General features: G+C 38.6%; 2 protein-coding genes across 4 annotated transcripts; both read right to left on the bottom strand.

Annotated features, from left to right (window-relative positions):
• Window positions 1–259: 259 nt before the first annotated feature.
• On the bottom strand, window positions 260–9,196 carry acat2 (acetyl-CoA acetyltransferase 2). Its single transcript, XM_006625817.3, has 9 exons — window positions 9,046–9,196; window positions 7,919–8,053; window positions 7,328–7,509; window positions 6,576–6,693; window positions 6,201–6,344; window positions 5,391–5,513; window positions 3,534–3,688; window positions 2,622–2,732; window positions 260–1,279 (listed from the first exon to the last, which is right to left on the bottom strand). The coding sequence occupies exons 1-9, from the start codon at window positions 9,095–9,097 to the stop codon at window positions 1,109–1,111; spliced, it is 1,191 nt and encodes a 396-aa protein (XP_006625880.1). The 5' UTR covers window positions 9,098–9,196; the 3' UTR covers window positions 260–1,108.
• Window positions 9,197–10,958: 1,762 nt separating this feature from the next.
• Window positions 10,959–21,276, bottom strand: wtap (WT1 associated protein). 3 transcript variants are annotated; one of them, XM_015348050.2, is made up of 8 exons: window positions 21,087–21,276; window positions 19,953–19,990; window positions 19,811–19,866; window positions 19,668–19,726; window positions 18,860–18,987; window positions 15,810–15,988; window positions 12,368–12,522; window positions 10,959–12,148 (listed from the first exon to the last, which is right to left on the bottom strand). In XM_015348050.2, the coding sequence occupies exons 2-8, from the start codon at window positions 19,980–19,982 to the stop codon at window positions 11,571–11,573; spliced, it is 1,185 nt and encodes a 394-aa protein (XP_015203536.1). In that variant the 5' UTR covers window positions 19,983–19,990; window positions 21,087–21,276; the 3' UTR covers window positions 10,959–11,570. The 3 variants fall into 3 exon arrangements, with proteins under 3 accessions (XP_015203536.1, XP_006625879.2, XP_015203542.1); XM_006625816.3 differs by lacking the exon at window positions 21,087–21,276 and adding an exon at window positions 20,889–20,994; XM_015348056.2 differs by lacking the exon at window positions 21,087–21,276 and adding an exon at window positions 20,866–20,928.
• Window positions 21,277–22,512: the final 1,236 nt, after the last annotated feature.

Below are 22,512 nucleotides of genomic sequence, written 5' to 3' on the forward strand. Positions count from 1 at the left end.
ACCTGAACATCCAAGCAGATGTTTGTACTTTGTTTTGCTGATGTTACAGTAGTGCTGCTTAACTAGAGTAAGAGTGATGATGAATCTGGGAAATGCTGTTTGATCTATCCACACTGACACTTGTTGTCAAGGTGTGGTCTAGCTCATTACACCTGATTTAGCCCATCCTGTGTCCCAGTTCTGTCTTGGCAAAACTTCATTTATGCAAGTAGTTTGCTTTAACCCTGTGGTGCTTCCACAGATTTGCACTGCTCATAAACCATTTTAAATAGCTGTTTAATAAGATCCTTTTGAAGTAAATACAAATGTGCTGTATTCTACATTAAAAGACAGAGACAAATAACCATGACATTAGTAATAATACACCCATAATTATGTAAGAGGTTTAAGCAACAATAAGTTTTTTTTTGCATTTACAATGAAAACATTATTCAGACTTCTTTGAACACCTTTTAAACTGATCACACTGGTGTATCTGATTATATTTCACAGACCAGCTGTTTTTTGTGTGCATTGCTGCTTTGTGTATATAGAGCATGTTGTGGCCAAAGCATACTGACTGTTTTCATGGCTGAGTGATTCAGTTGGTTTGAGTGTGGAGCTGTGACCTTTTTTCATTTCTTCAACCACGTGCATGGCAACATACTGGCACTATTTACCAAATTTAACTATGTGCTTCATGGCATGACAAATTGTATGAGATACTGAGGCTGAAGTCTGATTTCCAAAAGAGAAACTTTGAAATAGTTGGCTATTGATGGTTAAGACAAAATAAGACTGCAACCAAACGGAGACCATGTTGCACACCTTGCTCATTTGGTAGTTTAGCAGGTACTTGCTTAGAGTTGGGGCATCAAATATGTGGCTGGGAATTCTGTTCTAGTAACTACCTTACAAAGAATACTTGGCAGTTTAAGAGAATACCCGAGTAGAACCATTGGTTTTGGTTTCAGATATACAGTAGCACTAGTATTTTAATTTAAAAAATTAATGCCATTATATGGCAAAATAATTTTAAGGAATGACAGTTACAGTATTGAGTGTTGTAATTCTACAATTCACCTGTTTTTCCTTTCTAATTTTCACATTCATGTAGGCTACTCTAAATTCACATCCTTTCAACACACATTGCTATTCCCATGCCACCTCCAATGCACAAGGCAGCAACTCCTCGCCTTCCCCCTGTGCGTTCAAGAGCATAGAGGAGAGTGACCAAGATCCGACAGCCAGACATTCCCAGAGGGTGGCCGAGAGCGATGGCACCACCTTGGACATTGACCTAGAGAGGAAATGGCAAACACTGAGCATGGACAACACTACAATGACGTTTCAGCTTTCAAATACTAGTCTAGCAGAAGTGAGACAAATTAAAGAATTTAGGAACTGTTTCTAGACTAGACTCCCCAAAAATATTTACATCATAGACTTATTTGGGATAAAAATCTTAAATGTATGTTCCATTAATTTGTTAAGATGAAATTTATATGGAAGATTTTAATCACTTTGGGCAGAAAATGTCAATACAGGAATAAATTTAGCCAGATTATCTATTCACACATATACAACAGATTTCTATATATAATCTTTTATTCATTTTTCCAAATATCAAATAAGTTATTTGTTTCATACCTCCTCAATCAGGAATATCCAGTTGTGAAATAACTCGGGTTTATTAATATAACCCCTATAATAATACCACAGAGGGGATGAGGCTGTGTGCTCTTTCCTCTGAAACATGCACGGTCAGGGCCAGTTTTCCTTTCTCGCAATGCACATCACGTAGTTATCATCTATTAGAAGAGTGACGTAGCTTTTTGTTGACAACGCAGAGCATGCACAGGCACTCTGCAAGGCATACGATTCTTGATATACAGCAAGGCAAGAAGATACTGGCCAACTGAAGCCCATCTAATACTGTCAGTGCTCAGGTAATTGGTTTTCTGGCAACATATACAGTAGCTAATAAAATAGCCCAGACTGGAACTGGTGTCATCTGGACAACAGAGGTTAACCTGCTCTCTGACAAAGTGCCTTTACCTGTAGATGCACCCAATAATCTCATTTTGAAACAGAACATGCATCTTAAAAACAAAATAAGACAGGAGCTAAATTTTGAGCTCTGACACAGGTTTATTGTGACAGTAAACCCAAAACGCCCACATCTATGAAACCTAATTCCGTACAAAAACGTAACTCACATACAAAAGAATCTAACTACAAATCTCCAGAACCTCAAGACAACATGATGTTACTTCAACAGTAGAGCAACGGGATCAGCTCATCAGGTGGGCAGTGGAAAATGTCATTGTAAAGAACTACTTTTTGAAACAGCACCCACTAAATAGCAGACAATTTTTCCTATTGTTAACTGAGTATATGAATGTATGTCTTCTACACAGATGCAACGTTTCTTTTTACTCATTAAAATAATTATCATCTAAATGTCAAATGTTAAAAAAGGCACAGGATTTTAATACCAAAAATGCGATTTCACATCCGTTACTTAAAATTTTCTGACAATGCTCAGCAGACCTTATAGCAGATGGCTGCAGTCAGCATGGGCGCTGTAAAGGAACAGTTTGAGGTTAAAGTTCAGGTTTGTATTAAATAATCAAGTCTACCTTATCTGGGTCCAGGCCAAGTTCCTTTGTGACAGCGATAGATTGGGCAGCAAAAGCTTCATTGATTTCAAACAGATCCACTTGGTCCAGCTGCCATCCTGCATTCTCCACCTGAGAAAGCAATGTGTTGAGTTATTGCGCATTTTATAGAGATCAAAGGAAATAAAAAAAAACTGTGGGAGTTTGGATCTCATTAGACCCCAATGCTGTTGCTCCCTTGAGTAACTTAGCGTAATGCGGACAAGGTGCCTCAATCTCTGGGATGCAGTGAAGAGAAAAAGCATTTGGTTTGTAGTGCTGTACAGAGAATGAGGCAGTCTGGCTTCATGTCACTTTCTAGTCTAGAAAGGGTACTGCATGTTCCACTTGTTTGCAAATGTATGTTGACAATTCTTCTCTCTCCTTTCTCATCCAACAACAAGACCATACATTAAACACTGTTGAGTCCCTCCTCTTGATAACACCATTCAGATGGAAAAGGGGGGCTAGTTAGTCTCCCCTAGTAGTTTTTGTCAGAATCGCACCCCCAAGACCTTCCATCCTCATTCATCTGACTGAATGGAGGAAGACAACTGGTCATGTGGCAGTTAAAACCAGGAAAAAGGCTTCTAATATTGGTCTGTAGGTGGTGTCCAGCCATACATTCGTTCTGTGGATCCTGGAACATTTTGATTTAGTGAGTTTTTGGAAAAACACAAAAGTTTTGGAAGAGACTGTGTTTCAAGAGAAATAAAGGACACTGCTTTTTATCAGGTTTCTCTGACACCTATCTTGCTACTTGCTACTTGCTACTGCACTGCAGCCTTGAATGTGTCACATGGAATAATGAAACTTTGTTCAAATTAAAAAGATGTTTCATATCATTCTTAGCAGTATTTATTTGTATGTAAGAAAAGAAAATAGGAGACTCACGGCTTTCTTTATTGCTAGAATAGGCCCAGTGCCCATAACTGCTGGATCTAAACCAACTTGAGCCCAGGAAGTAATCAAAGCCATCGGCTTCAAACCTCTTCTCTCAGCCTCAGATTTGGTCATCAGAACAGTAGCTGCAGCCCCATCATTTATACCTGTGAGCGAACATTTACAAGAACAAAAATTAAAATACATAAAACTAAGTAAGCAGTGTTCACTCTAAACAATACAAACAGAACCGTGAACTAAACAGAAGGGTTTTCATCAAGGTGGTATACTTCAAGAGTAACATTCATATATTTTTAATGAGCTTATCCCGTATAGGGGGAGCCTATCCCGGCAAGCTACAGGCGCCAAGGCAGGATATACAGCAGTCAGGATACCAGCTCATCGCAGGGCACAAACAGACACAAACGCACACATACCAGGGCCGAGTTTTACAAAAGTTTTTGGACCGTGGGAGGAAAAGAGAGTACCCGGTGGAAACCCACATGTAAGCGTACAAACAACATGCAGACAACAGCCTGGGAAGTGAACTGTGCGACCCTTGATGAGTATGATCTCCAAGAAATCTGAATTTTGAGTTAAAATCAAACAGCACTGACCATATCATTAGAATTCTAGGCTGCTGATTTAAGGGTTTTTATTAGGCTGATGGCTAGGAACACACTAGCAGTGTCCTTGGGGGACTTGATAAAATGTATACTACAGAGTATATTCACAGTATCAAGGCCCTCTCTAATGAAACAATCTTATCCCCAATTCTTTTTAAGTTATTAAGTTCCACATATTTAGAAATCGTATCTTCGGATGGTATGTGAACATCAAACAGGCTTCGTGATCGTATTGTATGTATTGTATTGTGGTATTATTGTATCATTTCGTTACACTGTTGCTGTGTTGACTGTGTTAAGCTCCTGTTGCACTGCCCTCACGTGATCAATAGATCTATCTACGAAAGGGAGCCATTTGGCCTGTTGTGCATATTTAGTTCTATAGCTCCACACTCACATTGCTAGTAGCGCATGTATTGGGCCCCCAATTAGTAACTACTTTACACCCTCCCCAGAAAGAAACAACTCAATCAACCAACTTGTATTCTTTAAGTGGTGAACTGGAGCAGCTGTGAAAAATGCCTTGCATTCACATGCTTGTAGGAACATGCAAGCTCCATCACAACACCATGCAATACTGAGCTGCAGAAATCCGTGTGTGCAACCCCTGTTTATGAACCAATGATCTTCTGAAGGAATAGCAGAAATCTCTGAAATGCTATAAACTATTAACTAAACCTCAGTTATCAATATCTCCTAAACCAAAGCAGCTCCCACAGAATAACTGTGACAGGTCGTAACCACAGATACAATGCAACATGCTTCGTAAACACAAACAAAATTTCACTAAAAAGAGGCTTATATTTACCAATATGGGTTTGTTTGGGGGTTGTGGGAATATGGCACAAGCTACCCAGCCATGCCGTTGAGCTGACACTGACTTCTTTCAGGAAACAATTGGATGAGATCCTTTTAACAATTAACAACTAACCAAACAGATTAGGTGGGCTGAATGACTTCCACTTGTTTGTAAACTTTCTAAGATTCATATGTGTACTGACAGGTTTTAAAATTGTATTCAGATTATTCCACTGGCACTGTTTGAAAGCAAAATGAAATTATTATACTGTCCCTAATTTACTGTGTGAATGGGTATTGTATGCAATTTTATAACTGTCTTTGAGTTTTCAACAAGTCAGAAAATCTGTTCCACCTGAACAATCTCAATGTTATGTCCATTGAACTCTCAGATGTTGTATTGGTCTATTTTCATATTTCCTTTTCACAGAGTTAACACACCAACCTGAGGCGTTAGCTGGAGTCACGGTGCCTGTGCTGTCTTTTAGGAAACAGGGCTTCAGTTTAGACATTGCACCCAAATTACTTCCATGACGAGGAAACTCGTCTGATTTCACTTCAACTGGGCCTAGAAAGAGACGACCACACATTCAGGGAACACATCATCTTAATGATGAAGTAATATCTTCCATTTAATTCACAAAAACTGATTGCATTTAAAAAGACTAGTTATGATAACAGAACTGTGCTATGGTTTATAATATATTGTGAATTGTTATGGTATATGGAGAAATGGAAAAGATATAGAAGAAAAATACCTACAGAATCTAAAGAATTACATGCAAAATATAATGAGAGGCATCAGAAGTCTACTAACAGGCATTAAACAAGTAATAGGTACTGGAGAAAACACATTCATTGTGTCACTAATAACACTTTGTATGTAAAAATATATATTCTATTTAACTGTTTAAGCTTTATGATAAAATCATAAACAATTCTAACTAGTGAAATATCAGTGTGGTTTTGAATATTAAACCACACAGATATTTGTATATGTATATTATTATTTTGAGGTTTGTACTCACTGATGACACAATGGCCACAAGACTCCTCACAAAACCAGAATTCCTCTACTGTTTCTCTCTGTAGACCTATTTCTTTTCCACTATAATAATCAACAGCTTCGCATGATCCCTATACTATTCAGATCCAGTTAGGAGCAGTTGTCATTGTCATGCCAAGATTCATTTAAATCAAAACTCATGAAGGTGAAAAGTCCAGAGGTACATAGAGAGATAAACTCAAACGTCACCTTTCCTTGACGACACAGTGACCGGCACAATCTCCTTGTCGAAATAGCCTGCTTTCTGAGCAGCTTCTGTTCGGTTTTGAGACGTGACAGCAAACTGGTCCTGGGCTTCACGGCTCACATTCCACTGCTTGGCAACGTTTTCAGCTTTTCATAGGATCGACCAACAGCACGTACATGTTGGTATATCAAGCAAATGAATACATAATTATGTTACTTTACTCTCAGTAGAAAGTGTACAATGACAGATCTGTTTTGAACGTCATAATTATCAATATATGGTAATGGCGGGATATTCAGTAAGAGAAATAAACAGATGATTGCATTTTTCAAAACCCTGTAGAGCTGCATTAAATAAACATATTCTGTAGTCTTTACCTGTTATGCCCATGTGATAGTTGTGAAATGCATCAGTCAAGCCATCAGAGATGACCGAGTCTTGCAGACAAGCATCTCCCATTTTAATTCCAGCGCGCATGTGCACCGTGTGAGGCGTCTAAAGAACATGGAATGCAATGCTAAAGCAACACGATCTCAGATCGATTCAAGCTTTATTATTCCCCCAGGGAAATTGTTTTTTTATGGCAGAGTCCAGCACAGCAAAAACAAACATCACTAATGAAGTGCTTAGGACAACAGCGTTTCAGGAGATAAGGATTATTTTAAATTGTTTGAGAATGAGACAGCAGAGGGAATGATCAATTTCCTAAGCATTCCTCCTGAGGCACAGAGGTGATGCGAGTTGTGCAAATTCACAATGGTGGGGAAGGTGAGCCACACAGTCCATAAAGCTCTTAGCCTTCTTTAGATCTCCAAGTTTCTCTTGTCCTGATAACTAAGACCACAAAAGGTCTGCAGGACACCAGATTTGCCAACACATAAAACTTTTACTTGTAAAAGTTTTACAGGCTATTTCATGGGAGCAGACCATGTTGAGGCTGTCCTTCAAAATGGTTTGTCCAATGCAAGTCTAGTGGCAAGTCGACCGTCTGTAGAGACTTTTTCAAACAAATCATTCTCCGACGCATAATTCAATCACCTGCAAACACTTTTACAACACATTTTAAAGCATCCACATTTTTGTCACTACTGTCACCGGCAAACACCCAGCTTGTTCCACCCGGACTTACCCTGCTCATGCTCTCCATTCCTCCTGCTACAACGACTGTGGACTCTCCAGTGCGGAGTGACTGGGCTCCCAAGCACACGGCTTTCAGGCCAGAGCCACACACCATCTGGCAGCTCCAGGCAGGCACAGGGTAAGGGATTCCAGCTCCCACGCTGGCCTGGCGAGCAGGATTCTGCCCATGACCTGGCGGGCAGCAGTCACAATAACCCACTAGCCCACTTCTCCTGTCAATCAGCACTATCTCCAGTCCGTAAACCCACAGAACACAACTGTTCATTCATTTTAAGGTCAGCATTAGTGTGCCTGTCCCTCAGGGAAGATGTGGAGGAAACACTTGCAGAATGCCACAGCAAAAGTAGCTTTTTCAGACATGCACTATTAAACACTGAATGGTATTTAAAGAAGAAAACATCACTGTTTTTAAGGTGTTAGTGAGTAACAACTTATAGCCCTTTAGAAATAGATACTGAAGAAAAAGACTGAGAAAGCAAACTGGACTTTTGGCGATATAAACTGACTTCTTCAAGCCTCATGGAATGACAAGCAATTACAAATCACTTACAGGGATATACGAGCCCATATAAACCTTTACCTGCTGTTAACACATGTCCCATGATGACTTCAGACACCTCCTCTGGTTTCACACTAGCTCTTCTCAAGACCTCTCTGATGACAACAGAGCCAAGTTCATGCAGGGGCACAGTGGACAGAGCTCCATTGAAAGATCCTGATAACACACCAAAAACAAAGCTTTTCAGAGAAAGCCTGTAGGAAGATAAATAAGTTTCATTTTAATGGGAGGATGGGGGCTGAGAAATTGTGACTGCACATCCATTTACATATCTATGCTGGGGAGATGAAGTTAATTCTAAACGTCTGTGAATATATTTCTTGAATTTCCATAATAAGGAGTTTAAATAACACCTTTTAAACTACTAAACTACTGCATTGCCACTTGGTTCCATCCCTCTAAGCTAAAACTTATTTTTGACGTTTAAACTGTTAAGCATTTTATTACAAAACTTCAGGCTTGAAACTTAAAAGTCTAACAGTAAAGTTAAATTTTGTAAAACGTCATCTGCCAAAATGAATGTTCATGTATCGTATTTCTTCGCATTCGTTTTAGGAAGAGTAGTAAAATTCCCGCGATATTCTTTTCCCTTTAACAATATTTTAACAGACAAGCACCGTGACACAAACATCGATTGTCTTTCCCTTTAACAATACTGACTAAAACAACTGATGTGATCATAAGCGGAACTGTCACCCCAGCACAAACACAGCAGCCAATTGCAAAGAATCAGTGTCTCATGGTTCTATTGCCTTTCAGCCAATCTCTGCGTCAAATCACTGGGCAGCACATCATTGCCCAATGAGCTGCTCCGCCACAGCAACACCTAACTTCTGTAAAGGGTGCTGGGTGAATTCAGGTCAGCTTGCCAACTATTAAATCAAAAAGAATAATTACGCTTATTAATTAATGCATGTACCCACAGACTATGGAATTTCATTTCTGATTTGGCATTACGTACAGAAATAACTGCTTAGCTAAAACACGACGGGCACTAGTTGATTAAATTAGTTCATTTAATTTGTATATATTGCAGTTATAAAATGAAGCAGTATTTTAAAATACAATTGGAATAAAATAAGGATAAAACAGAACGTAAAGAAAAATGAAAGCGTTAATGTCAAGGGGTTGTAAGCTATGCTACATACCTATAGGTGTCCTAGAAGCAGACACGATAACAACAGGTTCAGCGCTCATCATACTTAAATGCCACCTTTCTGGTCCTTTCAGCACCTAACTTGCTCCTTTCTTCTGAATGAACTCGGTTCTCTGGAGAATTCCTTTTTCCTTACATCTATAGCAAAGGTGCACAGGAAAATGAAGAGGAGACCTACGGCTGTAGAATATAACATTTTGTGAAAGATCGCCCTCCGATGGTGTGGAAGAATTACTTAAAAGCAAGGTTGCACAACCAGCGAGGGCACGCTGACGAAAAAAACACATAGTAAACCTTTATAAATAAGGATGTTTAATTTCGAAATAAAAAATAACACGTACATTTAATTCTCAAAATTCATCCAAATTACTCATAGTAACACACAAACGTAAACACTGAGTGACTGTTTTAATTCCTTGTCTTACATGCATACCATCCAGACATTAAATGTCTGTAAATTTCACGTTGACAAGATGTAATGCAGAACAGGACCCGAGTGGGACTAATTCTGGCCATTTCCTTTCTGGACACACAAGCACACAGGGAGAAGTCAGAGACAGCAATCATCCAGCATCTGTTCAGAAGGTTCAAGGAAACTTGAGCACCTGACAGAAATCCACATTTAAAGCAGAGAGCATGCAAACTCCACACAGAAGGTACCACAGTCCAGAATGAAGCTCAGGACCCCAGTGTGTGAGGTAGCAGCAGTAACCATCAAGCCACATGCCTCCTGCACACCATACATATGGTTTAAAAAGCATAATTCACTCCTTTACTGGTTATTTTAAGGAAATGTTCAGAATTCTGAAATACATTGAGAGTGGTCAGCCATGGGAATACTTCAGGCACTTAAAGTAAACAGAGACTTAAGAGAAAATGTAAAACCAGCTACACAGAACAGTACCTTCAGAAAGAATCAAAGGAGAGTGAATATTGTCACAATTTATATTGCAAACTAAAATAGAAATACATTTATTATATAAATGGTTTGTCACTGATTTACACAAAGTACTCTTTAATGTCAAAGTGGAACGAAAGTTCTCAAAACATTTTACATGGAATTAAAAAGAAGACACTGAAATACCTTTATCCGATACATATTCATCCTCTATGACACCTGAAGTTGAACTCAGGTGCATCTAATTTCCTTGAGATCTAGAACCTGAATGGAATCTGCTTGTGGTCAGTTGAACCGCTTAACATGATTTCAGGAGAAACACTGTATTTGTCTACACATGATACCTCAGTTTGACCGTGCATGAAAGTCTACCATGAGCTACCAAGCTCTACAACTCTGTGGTTGAAATTGTGAGGCATTGACCTGGGGAGGAGTATAAACATATCCAGGGAGATGAAAGTTCCCTAAAACAGTCAGGTCCATCTTGAGAAAATGCTAAGAATACAGATCCACACTGATTCTTCCTGAGCAACCAGGCAAGAAGGAACTTGATCAGAGAAGTAAATGAGAACCAGGCGACCATACAGACAGCTGCAGAGTCCCATGGCCGAGTTGGAAGAACTTGTCCAGAGGAAACGTTACACAGATTTATCCCCTATGGGAAAGTGGCTAGACAAAAGCCACACCTGATAAAGTGTTTCTCAAAAGGCACATGGCAAATGAGACAATGTGACAAAACTCTCTGGTCTGTAGAAAAACAAATTGAACTCCTTAGCCAGAGTGGCACTCCTGGCACAAACACAGCTAACCACACATGCAACCCCATCCCTACGATGAAGCATGGTAGTGAAAACAAATATCTTCATTCACTTTGGCTATGAACAGTGGTGTATATTTATAAGTCTCAAATACTAGAAATACAACAGTACTGTATAATATTTGATCCAAGAAGACTCCGCTGCTATGAATTGGTCTCAATCATGAAACTGGTAAAAATGAAACATTCATAATATTAAAAGTCTTTATTGATGTTTGGTCAGTACAGGAAAGGGATTCATGGAGTCAGAGTAATATGCAATTAACATGGTACAACATATTGTAGAAACTTTAAAACTATACACAACTTTTGAACAGCATTTCACCTAGAAGGGGAACAAAAAACTAAACATAAAAAGAAAAAAGTCAACACCAAAAACTAGAAGTCCTGAATGGGTCAATGCTATTTTTTAAAAACACACCTGTGGTGTCATTACTGTACTGAGCACTTACAGTATTAAACCAGAAGCAAAATGGTTTATTTCACCAGCATCATAAATGACATTAGAAGTAAAATCAAGGAGGCCTGTTCAGAACCAGTTCTGGTTACACAAACATCAACACGTGTATTGCAGAAACAGATGTAGCTTCTTATTACGTTAAATCATAAAAAAATAACTCAAATCTACATGTATCCATTTTATTGGTTTTGTTTAGCAATGCAATTATTAAAATGTAAATTGTGGCAGAGGTATCATATGAAGCCAAAAAAAATAGTCCCAACACTTCTGGACAGTATCCTCAGCCGAAACATGTAATGACAACGTATATTATAGATATAAAAAGCTGGCGTGTAAAGGATGTTACAAAACTGAGCCATGTGCATTTACAGTTGTGTCCAAACCATTCTGAGCATGGCGTGACCCCGCAGTTCTGTTACCTTTCCCACTGACTGACTTCTCCTCCTGAGGGTCATTGTTGGAGTCTGTGTCATTAGAATGGTGCGTGAGAGACGTTTCGCTACCAGTGGGGGAGTCTACACTCTCATAACCTGCACTTAACTGGTTCATGTACCCGCTGCTGCCCCCTCTGCTTGTGCGCTCTTCTGAGTGGTTGGAGAGTTTTGTCTCATTGCTGGGAGAAGAGGGGAAATCTTCCTCAGTGCTGCTGACCTCCCTGTAAAGGCTCGGGCCCGATGTCCTGGGAGAAGGATTCCCGTTGCTTGGTCCATTTGCCACTCTCCCGCAGTCTTTACCAGCTGCCTCTGCCGGGCCTGAAGACTCTGAAGAGGAAGTCCTGCTGGTGCCAGGAGCCGGGCACTGCTGTTGTCCTTGTTGAGACAACTGCTGACGAGTCTCTTTAAGTTGCTGCTGAAGGACCAAGATGGTGCTCTGCATGCCCTCCACTTCTTCATCCAGCTGAATAATAAAATCATTCAGCTCTGTAAAGATAAACAAAAAGAAGCACATACTTCAATGAGAAACTGTACAGAATATCTTACAAAAAAGCCCTACAGACTACTGAGGCCATAAATGGAATAACTTTGACATGGTTTTAACTGAAGTTTTAAGAACCAAGAAAAAAAAATCTTAAGGCTATAGTTTAAGTGTGCTTTCACATCCACACAACTGTCCTGACTCAGAAATCTACCAAATCTTACCATCTTGACTGCTTTTAAGCTCCTCACTGTATTTCTTCTGCAAAGCCAGCTCAGCCTCCAGCTGGGCAATGCGTCCCTGCGATAGCTGTCTCCCCAACTCCTGATTCTCCTGAATGAGCATCCGACATTTCGCCATCAACTTTTTCCCTGTTTGGCTGCAAAGGAAAGGAACCTAACATCACAGAATGAACTTGGGTTGTTTCTGAAACTATATGGGATTTGACAGAACAAACAGATAAAAACAGTGCAACAAAAGCTGGTTACCTGAAATTCCACAATGCTAAAAAACAGGATTACTTAAAACTTGCAGCCCTTAAACAGACCTTCCATTCTAGTTTTAGAACTACAAATAATCCACAGTAATTTAATCACACGTCTATTTAACCAAGGACACCCTTAAATTGAATTCATTGCTCATATGTCAAGTAGCCCTGCTAAAATGCAATCCCAAAAGAAACGGTAAAACCCACTGACTCACAACAAGCGAACATTCCAATCTGCTGCAGGAATCGTCCAGTTAATCTGAAGCAAAATGAAAAACTTTTGCAATGTTTAGATGCTACTGAACGCCATTTAATTCTGCAAGACCCATCTTGAAAATATCTAATTCAGCAGAACTCTTATGTGAAACATTTTACATTCGGGTCTTCAGCAAACTAAATTGACAAGTAATTAAATTTAGACAAAAGGCTAATATATACTGGTATTAATTAAACAACACCCCATAAAGCTTTGAGAGAAGAAATATATCCATGAGTAGATTTAAAAGGAAACCTTATATTCTAAGTACTATTTAAATTTTACCTTTTCCATGTTTTTTAAGTCACTGATTTGGAACTGTCAAGATTAGTGCAGGGTTTTCAAGAGGGAGATTTAGTTGTAGTCACTGGGATTTTTTTCTAACCTGTGTACCAGGGTACAAATGCAGTTGCTATCACCTCAGGTGAGCATCCGCTTACAAAGGAGGCAGGAACAATTCCACTAATTTCACACACTGGGCATGCTTTGTACCAGCAGAAAATTGTGGAAACACTTTCTCCATGCTAGATAACCTATAGCACTCTAGGGTGCACATTGACTAAAAAGGGGCAGATTCACTAAAATAAAACATTTGCACATTTACATTTTTTCTTAAAACGCCAAAATGAAGTGCACAAAAATACCATTAAAAGTAGTAAACATTTTCCAAGTATTTGCTGCTTGCGGATAAAAATTATTTTTGCAAAGATGCAGGTCCATAGTATTTAATGCATCACGAAACACAATGGACAATGACATGTACAAGAGTCACCTAACAAACACTGAAAATATAAAAACCAGCAGCAACTCTTTTTCAAATGAATAGTTAGAGGTCACTTTTTGAATCTTAAATACTGAATACCTCTAACATCCTCAACACAAGATTGGTACTTATTGTGAGTTTGGGGAATTTTAGATTTTATCTTTCAAAACAATACAGGACATTAGATAATACCAGAAACATTACACTGTGCAAATCACATTTTCTTTGAGATGTAAAAACTGAACAGAATGCATAAATGAAGCAGATGACATATTACCGTTCCACTTCTCTCTGTTGAATTTGCACATATCAATTGTGCAGGTGTTATGTATTTAAGAAATACTTCAAAATACATGCCAAAACCCATGATTTAAAGTGCAACAGAGATATGCACTGAAAGTGATAAATGGCACTTTTGATCCGATTTCAAAAGGCTACTCAACTTATGGCAGAAACATGTACCTTTTTTTACCTAAGCAGAGGAAAGGCTTTTAATCTATATAAAGAAAATGTTATCAGTTGTCAGAATCACAAACTTAAAATATATAATTGTTCCTTTCCCAAAATATGACGTTTACCAAAACTTCTGAGAGAACAAATTTAGGCAGATTTAAATTCTGGTTTAAATCCATAAGGACAAGATTTGATGCTTTCTTCACTGGGGATAACATTCCTAAGCACCACTACTCTGAATCATTTCAGTTTATCAGTTTTAGGAATAGGCTACAACATACATTTTCCCCACCTATTGTAAAAAGGCAGTAACAATGCTTAACATTAATTTATGCTGCCAAGATTTAAAAGCACATAAAATATTCCAAGTAATCATTCTGCATTAGAAAACTAAGTATGCATGACTGCAATGTTTAAGCATCTTTAAAAAGAGTGATTACAACAACTTGCATGGCATTATGAATATACATCAAAAACAACTTACCAGCAGTGACGAAGTGCAAACCATTAAAGTACAATGCACTGTCAAAGATGCAAAATTAACATTTTTCCTGTTACACATTTACTACAACAGAAAGTGGCGTCAATGTGATTGCCTAGAAGCTCCACATCAAACGTAGTGCTAAGTTTCCATCTCATAACCAAACATTCATATATGCTTTAGTGCATATAAAGTACGTGCATTTTCATGAAATACCAGACTGAAGTGAAACGTGAATGTCTTAAACACTAAAATACACAGCGGATAAAAATCAAAATCAGTATGGAGAAGGTGCTTTTTTCCAGCTAGAGAGGTGGCACTGTTTTATGCTGCACAACCAAAACACTCCATTCTTCAGGTTATTTCAATCACCTGAACTGAAGCAAACCTCTCATTTGACATTTACCATTTTACACATTTTTCATTTACAATACCTTGATACACCAACAGCAGTGTGCCTTTTTTTAAAATGCCGCAACAAGTTTTGTTTTGAGTCAGCTTGACAGCGTCTTTTAAAAACTCCACCATTGAGACATAGAGCATTTGAATGTTTAAAGCCCGACAGGATATTTACAAATTCCTCTTCTCATGCACACTGCTGTAGATGTAACTTAAAAATAAAAAAATAAAACAAAAAACAGGATATCTAACCATATCTGAATGACAAGCTGTTTAAAACGTCACTTCTGAGGTATTAATTCTTGTCAGTTCACAAAGAACTTGAAGGAAGCCCAGAGTCTTATTTAATAAGTGACTTCCAGTGTCTTATGAGTCATTAGCGCTGCGTTTAGAGCGCTGGGTATTCCACTGTTACATTTTACTGGAATTTTATATGTTCAATTCATGATTAAACTAGGTTCTTTCATCCATTAACCAGTCTGCAGATACAGCATGCCACAGACTTCCTCCTCCCTCAATTTTCCCCATACACCACAAGTATGGAAACATTCTAGGAGGGGAAGAAATTTGAAGCCGGATGTGACTGCATCTTCGGAACAGTCCCGATTCCTTCAGGCCTCTGAACCAAGGGGAAAGGAAGCTGAAACAGAAGTTCACCTGACAAAGGTTTATGTTAGGTATTACAAGCGGGGACAGTACAAGAATCTGGCTTTTGGCTTTAAAGTCTGAGTCTTGTTGTGAATAGAGCATTTCTGCCTTCCCACCATAGCATTCTTGCAGTGGGAGTGTCAGGAAAGTCTTGACCGGGGAGTATTTGGTTTGTTTACCTATCAGGTGTAAATTTCCAGGCACTCAGTTCATTTTGGGCTTGCTCCAGTTTGTCTTTAGTCTGTTCCAGTTCTCCCTTCATTTTTAGGAAAAATAAGTTGATGGCTGGGTCCACCATTGATGATCTCAGTTGGGCAGCACTGGGTTGCTGAACTTGCTTGAGATACTGGATCTGGGTCTGCGCAATGCAAAAAAAGGTATTAGCACACATGATGAGATGAATACATCATTACAACAAGGGGACTGAAGTGATCAATGCCAAAAGACCAATTCCAACACAGAACAAGGACCACTATATCTGTACAAATAATTTAGCAACTGAATGTCTTTTCAAGTTGTTTATTGGAAATCTCAACAAATCAGCACAGTACAGTCCTAGCTACCTAGTCACCAATTTCTATGTGAAGGGCCTGAACTTCAGAATAACTATTTCTCCCCTTGGTATGTATGTATTAAGCTGTGACACCTGTGACTTGTACATTTCATGTGAAACTAGCATTAGCTGAATTTCTTCACAGGAAGGAAAATTACAATAATTTTTCAAAAAGCAACTGCATCATTTTGAAGGGTCTGCAAAGGACCTATGTGTTTTTAAACATTTTCTAGTGTAGTACAATTCAAATAAGATAATGTTTTAGTTACCATAATAAAATTCCCTAATCTTTTTAGAATAGCATGACTGTAACACGTCAGAAATATAGACACATATACACTATACACATTCACTCAGAGGCTCCACTTAAGGCCATTTTTTAAAACTTACCAACAAAACTGAGCATAACTACAAATATGTTTTTTTGTATTTTTGTCTCTTCTTTATCTAATTATACAGAAAATAAAGTGTTATATCACTCAGTTTGTGTGAAGCCATTAATCATAACTGACTCACTAGCATAAAAATCTGAATTCTAGTTTTTAAATCACAACTAACTATACATTTAGATTACAGTCCTATTCTGTAAAACTTCTGTGTCTGTGGTACAACCATCACCATCACCTCCAGGGTTATTCATGTGGCTGAGGAGCCAGATGTTCGCCTCTGCTCCATTTTGCCCTTGGTGCTATGATGCTTAATAACGATCTCAATTTTCCTTTCACTGTAGCAAGGCTCTAACACTGACCAGAAATTATGTGAAGCTTCAAAATCATTTAAGCAAAGATGAAAAACAATTTTACACTTACACCAAACAACATTGGCAAAACAAAGTTTAGGACAGCTAAACAAATGAGGATTTTCATGTATGTGATGAAACAGACATTTCTTGCTCATTTGTACTTGCCATAGGGCAAGCCTCCTCATTCAAAAAGAAACCACTTTATTTAGATTTTATGCACCAGCAAACACAGTACATTATAAATTAAGCAATACTTAAACACAAATCAAAGTTCTAAAAATGTTAGATTAAATGTACCAATGCTCTCCTCACAGATGCCCTCCGTTAAGAGTTTAAATTGAAAAACTGAGTAAAGGTGTGTGAACTGAATCCCCATCTTCCAATTCAGCCTTTCTTGCTTCATTTTCCTTTACTAAATGATTTTTTATGTTTTGTGCTATACCAAACTCATAATGGTGACATTACCCCTGTAATGCATTTCCAATTTATGATTGACTGAAAATTCAACTGTACATTACCCAAAGGTAGTCAAAATTGACAAAAGCATCTTACTTTGTGAACTCAGGCTAAAGACATTTGAGTGTCGGATATCATGCACAACCTCTTCTCATTGTTTTTTAAGTTTAGAATGTTATTTGTCAGCCCTGGAGCATTCTCCAGGCAAATACTATTCATGACATTTCCAATGCAAAACATGCTCATTTAAATGAGAATTTTATATTAAAAAAACTTCAGGAAATCAAAAATAAAAAGGATCCCCAGCACAGACCTTGTCTTTCACAAGGCTGTGTATCTTGCTTAAATACGACTTCAACCAATTGTGATTTCTGAGGTTATAAACACACAAGACTTTTCTTATATTCAGGTTGAACAATCATATACAGAACAACATTAGAAAGCAATTCAGTCAACCATCATTGGCCTTTAACGACAAGTTTAAGAATAAAAATGTCAATAGCAAAGCAAAGGGTCTGCCATCTACAACCGCCAGGCATGTTAAGTGCTTTGAGCTTCTTGTAAACCCCTTATGAATACAAATGTATTTTTTCCAGCATGATCACTGTATATTAATTGTAACCGCATAGTGTGAGGCATTTACATATATAAAGTTACAAATAAAAACACTATTCGCTTGGGATGTGTAGATGTGTGTTTCTGGACTGAACACATCTACTGCTACATCTGTTCTTTTTCTTTTCCCATTTACAACTGTTTTTTGTGCAATATATGCCAGGGACCCGTGCAATACATTTATATTTATATCTATATAATCATATGTGGAATATAATTTTTCTGCGTACTGTTCTGTTCTAGTTTGTTCTTTGTGTCCTGGACTGTAACTCTTTTAGTGCACACCTCACTGTACTGATTGTATTGTATGTATTGTATTATTATTATTATTGTATCATTCGTTACACTGTGGCTGTGTTGCCTGTGTTAAGCTGCTGTTGCACTGCAGTTTCCCTCACAGGATCAATAAAGTATCTATACTTAATTAACACACAATGCAAATGTTTAAAGGGTGCAACTGAAACTGGAGCAGTTAGAGCCAACAGTCTTCAATTTCAGTAAAATACCCTCCCTTAAAGTTTAGATTAAAAAAATTGTAAAATAAGTTAACTGAAGCAGTACAGCAGTGTGGAGGAGTGTTAGGAGTGAAAGGCTGTGGATTCAAATCCCATTGCTGATGTACCCTTGAACAAGGTACTTAACTCATATCAATCTAATACCTAGCCAAATCAATGGGTACAAATTTAAAATGTTTTGGCAAAAAAAAACTCCATGCCAAATATGAAATAATTGTAGAAAGTATCTAATTCCAATAAAAAACATTAAACCTTATATTATCTATATATGCATTTTCTTTCAGGCCAATACTGTGATGCACACTTCCCTTCAACAAATACAACTTAAAAACAGTATTTGCTACTTACTGTACACTCTTGCATTTCCTGTTCTTTTGTGGCAAGCCTCATGACAAGAATGTTTTCTCTTCTTGCAGATTCTTGTTGCTGCTGTTTCAGCTTCTCTTCAGACTCCTTCAATCCAGTCACATCATTCGCTAAACCAGAATTGGGCAAATAAAGAGGAAAAAAAACTTAACATTTCAAAAAACGCAACAGAGCATTCAAGAGCAGCTTTACCATCCTGTAAATTGATCACCCCAGATTTCTGAAGCTAAGCATACTTGACCCTTGTTCGGGGCCAAGATGGGAAAAACTCTAAAGAAAACCATGTTGCTGCCATTAAGTGACATTTGTGTCAATTTGAGGATAAATGTGTCACTTCCCTCTGGAACACAATTTCCAAACCAATACCCTTCTATTGTGAATAAGGACACTGTACTATAGGAGGTGGTCTTAAACATTAAACTAACATCCTGATCACATATTCAAAGGTTCAATATACTGTTCGAAAGAATAGGGGGGCTAACCCACATTCTGGCAAAAATCCACTTCGGACTTGCATTTGCTGGGAAGTTAGGCACCCAACAATTGTTTTCTCACATCAATCCAGGAGGAGGCTGCACTTAAACTGGTTGAAAAGCACTGCACAAATGCAGGTATTAAAATCTTGAGAGACAGTATATAAAGGTTTCTGAATAGACTGCTTAACAACAGGTCTTGTAAGAACCAATTAAGCAGCAGATGCTATGTATACGTGGTGAAATTAAGTAGCCTTCACAATTTATCTATTCATTTTCCAAATACAATTTTTATTAACATGAAAACATGAACTTACAGTTCAGTTCTGCATATTTTGCTTCCAGAAGTTGGACATATGCTTCATGCTGCTTCCACCTGAACAGAAAAAATAACATGAATTGCACAAGGCCAAATTAAGACGCAACGCCCCAGTTCCCTCCCTGCAATACAGATATTTACCTTACACAAAGTTCCTCTCTGGTCAGGGTCTTCAAGTCAGATTCACTAAGGCGAACCTAATCAAGCAAGAAGATGTTTAGTTGAAATCTCAACATTTAAGATCACTATGTTGAATGACCTGTATAACATTTCCTATACTGACCTTCTTTGGCAGAGGTTCTTCATTAGTCATTCTGAACTCTGTAGGGGAAAGAGAAAACAAAACAATGGAAAGTCTCAACAAAATGTAGGAAACTTTTTTTTTGGGGTGTGCAAGAAGATCGACACTCAATTAATCACAGATAAATGAAGAGTAGACTTTGACGTGGATTTCACACTGTTATGGTGAGTTAACCAAAAAGAAACAGGCGGCCACAAAAGACAGGTCAACATTATGCGACTTCTTAAAATAGTGTGGGGGGGGGGGGGGGGGGGAGGGACAAAAACTTGTCAACAATTTTACAATCCACATATATTAGATCGACATTATCTCTTACAAATTACATCTTTCCGCAGCAAACTAACTTTAACGATAGCCTCAATCATTGACTCCATCACATAGGCTCAGCTACAACCATTGATTTCAGATGGTAAGACAGAGGTGTACGGCGTCTGAAGTTGCGCTTCGGCTGATAGTGCTAGCAAAACGAAATCCAAAATATTCGGACTAGAAAGTTTCCAGAATTTTCCAGTAAAGCTACAACCAATTCAAAGTATTTTTCAGCTTGTGTAAACACCTTCCCCATCAAAACAATTAAAAAAACACCAGTTAAAAAGCTATCAACATCTTCTTGGGACACCTAATTTATTTCAAGTACTGCCAAGTAAATGCTCAGTAAAGAGCCAACCTAACAGCTCAAGTCCTGTGAGTATGTATATATAAGGTGACAAGGCGCTCGGTTCCACTGTTTTTCTAATTTTTATCATTTCTTTTCTCATTCAAGATAAAAAAATATCCTGTGGAGGTATCCGCCCTCCCCTGTCTTGCTAAAGCAGAACCATCATGGTTTTGGTATACACATCACGCTGTTTTCGTTACTTTTAAATACAAAGTATAAAAACACTTAGGTACAAACATGTAAAAAGACACTTTACGTACGTGTAACCGTGCTCGCCAAAACTAGCATAAATATCCGGGAATCATTATGTTGTGTTTTCGCTACCTGCCGGTTTCTTGTGTTTGCAGCTTCTCGCTGCCACAAAATGGCGCTGAAGGAAGAGTGTCGGACTCTCCCGCAGCCGAGACTCACAATCCTCCCCTTGATAACCACCGTTACACCCCTGAGGGAAGACTTACCAGACCCGTCTTTCTGCTGGCTAGAAATCCTCTTGGACAAACGCTATAAAACGTTAACAAAAGCGAAATTAAAAATAAAAACAAATCGGGAAATCTTTTTTTTGTCTCGTTTCTCCAAACACCGATGCTATTTGCCCAAATCTCTCGCCGCCGCCATGAGTGAGAGGAGGAGGAGCTTCCGCCGCAAAGCATCATAAGGTGGACGCGCGCAGAGCGCAGTGGGCCGGAGGATCAGCGCTCCAGACGGAGGGAGGCGCAAGTCTCTTCCAGTTGTCATAGAAATATGTTATTATTCAGAGAATCCACATCCTGTAATATCGCACACATCAACAAAGTTCAGTACATAGCTCGCTGTCTGAAATCCCCAGTGATGAATATGGATTTCAACATTTATGATAATAATAGTACGACTATGAAGACTTAGAGGAAAAACACATAATGCATAGATATATTCTGTCGGCACGGTGGCGCAGTGGCTAGCATTGCTGGGGTGCAATCTCCATGGAGTTTACATGATATCCCCCTCTTTGTGTGGGTTCTGTGGCTTCCTCCCACAGTCGAAAATGCTGCCAGGTTTATTGGCTTGTGGGAAAGCTGGCCCTGGCGTGGGTGTGTGCATGTCTGAGTTTGTGACAGTGTGTTTGCGCTGTGTGGCATCCTGCTCGGGGATATCCCATCATGCTCCTGCGGCTTGCTAGGAACAGGTTCCTGCCCCCCGAGCCCTGTAGTCGATAAAGCGGTTATAAGATGGATATATAGATGGATAATTGTGCTTAAAGGCACTGTATAAAGTTTGTACACAGAGGCTTTAAAAAGTGCAACAAATACTGTTGTTTCAATACTCGTGCACTGTTTAATGCTTCACAGTGTATCATTAGTGTTGTTGTTATATCTATAAATTGCTATTTATGTTTTCATTTGGAATTAAATGTGTAGTTTAATCTTTTGACACCCTGTTCCGTCAACTCCAAATTCATGTATATTTCTGTATTCCATGCAGACAGCTTCTATCACTTGACAGGTATGTCTATTTGCAGGTGTTCATGATGGAATGTGGTGATTACGTGTATGACTCATTTACAGTCCTACTGTGATTTTATTAGGGGTTAGCTGTCACAGGTGGTGATCCCAAAATACAGAATAATTTTAGCTTTTATAGCCAACTACTCCACCGAGCAATTACAAGAGTGCTAGGCCCCTTTTTCCCCACCAGAGGTTCTTCTTATCTCCCAGTACCTCCAGTGCACCCACAGACCAGACAAGACAGTCATTCTTCATAATATGCCATTTTATTGTAGTCTACCGATCACACAGAGTCCATGACAAAAATTACCCACATGCCAGCAAACCATATGAGCCCCATGGACCCCAGTTTCCAAAACCCAAAGTCCCAAAGCAAAAGTCTAGTAATGCTGTTTTGGGTCAG

This window comes from Lepisosteus oculatus, chromosome 2 (assembly GCF_040954835.1).
Source record: "Lepisosteus oculatus isolate fLepOcu1 chromosome 2, fLepOcu1.hap2, whole genome shotgun sequence".
Lineage (NCBI taxonomy): Eukaryota > Metazoa > Chordata > Actinopteri > Semionotiformes > Lepisosteidae > Lepisosteus > Lepisosteus oculatus.

Excerpts from the sequence above, each read along its gene's own strand:
- acat2 (XM_006625817.3), bottom strand. The coding sequence starts at position 9,097 with ATGATGAGCGCTGAACCTGTTGTTATCGTGTCTGCTTCTAGGACACCT. Across the intron at positions 6,345-6,575 it reads CTATCACATGGGCATAACAG|CTGAAAACGTTGCCAAGCAG; the intron begins GTAAAGACTACA and ends TCCTATGAAAAG. Across the intron at positions 3,689-5,390 it reads GACTCCAGCTAACGCCTCAG|GTATAAATGATGGGGCTGCA; the intron begins GTTGGTGTGTTA and ends GTTCGCTCACAG.
- wtap (XM_006625816.3), bottom strand. The coding sequence starts at position 20,916 with ATGCTAGTTTTGGCGAGCACGGTTACAC. Across the intron at positions 19,991-20,888 it reads TTTGGCGAGCACGGTTACAC|AGTTCAGAATGACTAATGAA; the intron begins GTACGTAAAGTG and ends TTTCCCCTACAG. Across the intron at positions 19,867-19,952 it reads AAGAACCTCTGCCAAAGAAG|GTTCGCCTTAGTGAATCTGA; the intron begins GTCAGTATAGGA and ends TTGCTTGATTAG.